General features: G+C 39.2%; 1 protein-coding gene across 1 annotated transcript; it reads left to right on the forward strand.

Moving 5' to 3' along the window:
• The first annotated feature begins 600 nt into the window (after nt 1–600).
• Nucleotides 601–2,911, forward strand: LOC148721985 (substance-P receptor-like). Its single transcript, XM_088736982.1, has 5 exons — nt 601–640; nt 1,177–1,403; nt 1,568–1,892; nt 2,163–2,170; nt 2,357–2,911. The coding sequence occupies exons 1-5, from the start codon at nt 601–603 to the stop codon at nt 2,909–2,911; spliced, it is 1,155 nt and encodes a 384-aa protein (XP_088593108.1).
• The last annotated feature ends 1,688 nt before the right edge of the window (nt 2,912–4,599 follow it).

Consider the following 4,599-nt stretch of genomic DNA (forward strand, 5'->3'; position numbering starts at 1 on the left):
TAATATAAGGGGCAAAATGTTTTCTTACTGATCTCGCGCATAACGGGACACCATTGTTACAAAACAAAGAGGAATTTCTTTACCTTGGCAGCCGTTGCTAAGCGATTTTCAGCCAATCACTCTTAAGTAATTTTGCCCGGGGCAATTACAAAAATTAAGAAAAACTGCCCTCTGCCTTGACCAATCACAATTCAGTAATTTTCCCCTTATATGATAAACGTAGTTATTGTACATATACCATTAAGCTACCATTTCTGTTCCGAACAAATTATCTGAAAATATATAATTTACACTTGGGAATGGGTAAGTCGAACTCCCTCGGATTACTCAGAGTATGTGAATATAACCCAGACCGTGTAAGAACGAAATTGTTTTGCTAAATTACCTTACATTTCTCAACTTCCGGTACACTCGGGCCGTACACGTGACGTCTTCGAAAAGTAATATGAAGATGTTACCTCCTGTCGGTCGATGTTACTTCGAAGTGACCACTTAATCGCTACATAATTGACTTTGAGGTGAACGGAATACACCTTACTTTCTACCAATAATTCTTGTTTCGTTTCAGGTTTAAAACCACGGTATAAGTATTGAGCTGTAATGAGTAGCACGAAGACGGCAGATAATTCTTCAATTGCAGGTACGTTTTTATGTGCTACCAATTTTAAGATATTTGTCTACGCACGTTCTAGATGAATACGAATTTTCAATGTTACCGTGGCAGCCTCTGCGTGAGTGAAAATCAACGGAAGCGACGTGTTTTTCGCGACACGTGGGTAAAGCCGTCAGGTACAAACCTCAAGGTATCGTTAACCCACTTGTGCAGATAAGCAGGCGCTAGTAATATGATGCGCCTTACTCGAGCGAAGATGCTTCTCTCTTCCTCTCTCTCTCTCTCTCTCTCTCTCTCTCTCTCTCTCTCTCTCCCCCCCCCCCCCCCTCAAGCGCTGTTATCGCGAAACTCGATAACATCGGACGAGAGGTTTCCTTGTACAGTCGTGGCAAAATGGGGTGGCATACTGGAGAGAGAGAGATCTATAAAAAAGATATTTCGTCTCCTCGTCGTTATTTAGGCAAGGCTAAGCTAAGTTAATTAGGTTCTTAACAAATTATCTGTTAGAAAAATTGTAGAAATCTCGAAATCGAAGCTGATTTATTCCCCACTTTTTTTCTTAGATGTGGCAAACTTAAATTCATCAGTTGTTAATCGTTACTTTCCTGTCAGCAGTACTGCATGGCTACCTTTAGCGTATGTGGTTATATTCGCTCTCAGCTTCTTTGGTAACATCTGTATCATTTACATTGTGGTTTCTCGTAAAAGGATGAGGACTAACTTCAATTTCTTAATTGTAAATATGGCAGTTGCAGATCTCTTTGTTTCTCTCTTTATTATGCCGTATATGGTGAGTAACAGTTGTCCAGTTATTAAATGTTACTTCATCGCTTAGTTTGATTACGAAAAACGCTCTCACTCACTCCCGGCAATTTAACACCTTTTTTAATTCCCACGCTATGAGCTCGGGTTGTTAGTAAAAAACCTCTTTTGTGTATTTCCCTGTCCTCGTAGGTGAAATTTTTGTATACTGGCTTCTCCTGGATCCCAGGGGCAGTGGGAAAAGTCACGTGTAAGTTCGCTAGGTTCTTGGGGAGCCAGTCCATTGCGGCGAGCATCATAACACTAGTCTTCATTACAGTGGATCGTTACTTTGCCGTTTGCCATCCACTTCGAAACATTTGCTTCATTCGAAACACAAAACTAGTCACGTCAGTGATATGGATCTCGTCTTCCCTGTTACTTTTGCCGTATCTGTTGCTCTCTGATGTTGTAAAGAATGCTGATGGTTTTCACTGGAAATGCAGATTGGTTTGGAATTTCTTTACCTCGGACAGAAGTACATAGACAGGTAAAAACGAACGATATAATATCCCGACGTTTCGGCGACTTCATGACGCCATTATCAAGGGTACGAATGAAAATAAAATTAAGAAATGCGAGTTCAGGAGTTACAACTAATTTGCATAGGGAAGGTAGCTACACAAATATTTTAGCACGGATAGAATCCGTTTGCACGTTTAAACTCGGTGTTAATTGTTTGATGTAAAGCATCTCGTTGACAAGACAATCGAATTTGTTCATGCACTTCTTGAGAACTTTGAAACAGCTAAGAAGGTCCTCAGGGACAGCACCTGCGTGGTCGTTGTCGTAGTGCTTGCGTACGACATTTGTTAATTTTATTTTCAGTCGTACCCTTAATAATGGCGTCATGAAGTCGCCGAAACGTCGGTATATTATATCGTTCGTTTTTACCTGTCTATGTATTACTAAATCTTTGTTAATTCGGACAGAAGTGTCCAGTTTTTCATCGCTAGAGCCTTTTACATGACCATATTCTTGATATTATATTTGATTCCTCTTGTTCTCATCGCACGGGTTCATGTTCTTATTGGTCGATATGTTTGGTCACGCCAGATCCCAGGTGAGCCAACAGTTCACCAGAGACATCAGAATGAACTGTCAAAGAGCAAGGTACTGCGCATGATCATCATCGTGGCGGTGACGTTTGCGTTGTGTTGGTTGCCAGCTCACATGCAGCATTTATTTTATTTTACCAACACTTACATAACTTTGCTTAGGGTTGAACGACTGAGATCCGGTTTATTTTTCATATCACACGCCAATAGTGCCATAAATCCTTGTCTGTTTATTGGTTTAAACCAAAGATTCAACGATGAATTCGGAAGAATTCTTAGATGTCTGTTCTGCCGAAATTGCTTTCCCACGAGAAGAAGCATTGGGACAGAACCACCTGTTGTTCTAACTCGCATACGAAAGACTGTACGTCAATGTAGTGCCACTGTAATCCCTCTTCACGCGCAACAGCGCGCACGGTCTCAGAGCTGTAGGTTTTGAAACTTTTCTTTGGTTAGACAAGAAGATGAAAACCGACGGTATCGAAGCTTTTTTTGGCATTGGTTAGACAAGACGATAAAAACATACCAAAACCATTAAACTTTGATACTGTAGAAATTTTATCATCGCTGAACTGTTCTCAGTCGTATAAGTATTATTCAACAAATTAAAAAAGGATCATAAATGATAAGCCAACCTAGGGGAAGGAGTTGCATGGAAGAAATCAGGGTATATACGAAAAGCTACACTTACTTTGTAGGACGTTAGAGGACCACGTTTAAATAGTGTGTTTTGCGCGTCGTTGTTCTTATTATCATCCGGGAACTGATTAATGTTTATTAGAAACCACACATAGCTTGTCAATATTTTTATTGCAAAAGTAAAGCAAGGCATTAACAACCAGAGCACAATTAAACTGCCAGGTTGAAAGAGGTATATGGAAGACGTTATCCGTCTGTTGCATATAGCCAAACACAAAGTAGAAGAATTTGTAAGACCGACAAACAGTTACCACGAATGAATCAATTCACGGTTGAAATATGAAGTACTTGAAGACCCATATATTATTTGGTGTCAGTAATAATTGTATCATTTTGACTGTGTGTAATGTAGCTGAGGCAGACAGAAGTATAGTTTAAGACCCATTATGGCAAAATTTTCAGCGAAAGATGTGAGCTGATGTGTATGGTTGTCTTTATGTAATTTTGCGCAGTAAATGTAAGTATTGTAACTAATCTTTTAAAAATATCTTCCATACCGTTGGAGATAAAAGCACTGTCAAATTGAAACAGTTAGTGGTTTAGCACTGCTGGTGTTTGTCAACAATTAAAAAAATCAAATATACAACATTGTACTCCCTAAATAAGTAAAGTTTTAGCAACGTCTCCCCAAGATTTCTGCATAGCATAATATAACTAAGAACTACCTTAAGCGATTGAATAAATGAAAACTTCCTTTGAAAGATGTACTGTTCTTCAATGCACCATCGGGAGAACCACGATTTTTCATCTCTTCAAATTGTAAATGGTGATGTTTATCAATCTTCTGAACACATAACCTGTCATTTGACAACGTTTCACAGGCCTATAAAGTTCCTTATTTAATATCACAAAGGATAATCGGCTTAAAGGACGCCCCAAAAAGTCCATCTCCGTTTCTTTACTTTTCAGAGTATCCTTGAGAAAGTCTCTTCCTTCCCCGCAGCACAAGTAACTTAACAACACCCCAAGATGGCTACTATCGACGTTTGATAGTACAAATTGTTTACGTGATTTTTAGTGACATGAGTGGTTTAATGTTTGGTTAGAATTTTCACGCTTAATATTAGAACCAATTATTGTACTTAACGAGATTTTAAATTGCATGGATTCCGTAAAAAAGCTTTTAATTTAATGTTTCATCCTTGTTGCTGCTCTGAAAAGTAAATTTATCTGAAAATTCTAGAACAGGAAGTGCGAACATAGCTTCCTTTATCTAAGAGTTCTAGATCAGGAAATGCGAACATAGTTAGAAGTAGTAGTAGAAGTAGACATCTATATTTATACAGGATAGCCCCTTCAGTGTAGTAAACACTGGTATCAACGGGGGTCCTGTTACCCACCCATCCCACCCCAGGGGAGGACATCCATCACACAGTAATCTCGTGCGTGGGAAATTAACGTCTCCTTACCCTAACCCTGCAGGAGACG

This window comes from Stylophora pistillata, chromosome 10, assembly GCF_964205215.1.
Source record: "Stylophora pistillata chromosome 10, jaStyPist1.2, whole genome shotgun sequence".
NCBI classification, from domain to species: Eukaryota; Metazoa; Cnidaria; class Anthozoa; order Scleractinia; family Pocilloporidae; genus Stylophora; species Stylophora pistillata.

Coding starts and splice junctions, on each gene's coding strand:
- LOC148721985 (XM_088736982.1), top strand. CDS start 601: ATGAGTAGCACGAAGACGGCAGATAATTCTTCAATTGCAG. Junction 641..1,176: donor AGATAATTCTTCAATTGCAG/GTACGTTTTTAT, acceptor TTTTTTTCTTAG/ATGTGGCAAACTTAAATTCA. Junction 1,404..1,567: donor TCTTTATTATGCCGTATATG/GTGAGTAACAGT, acceptor CTGTCCTCGTAG/GTGAAATTTTTGTATACTGG.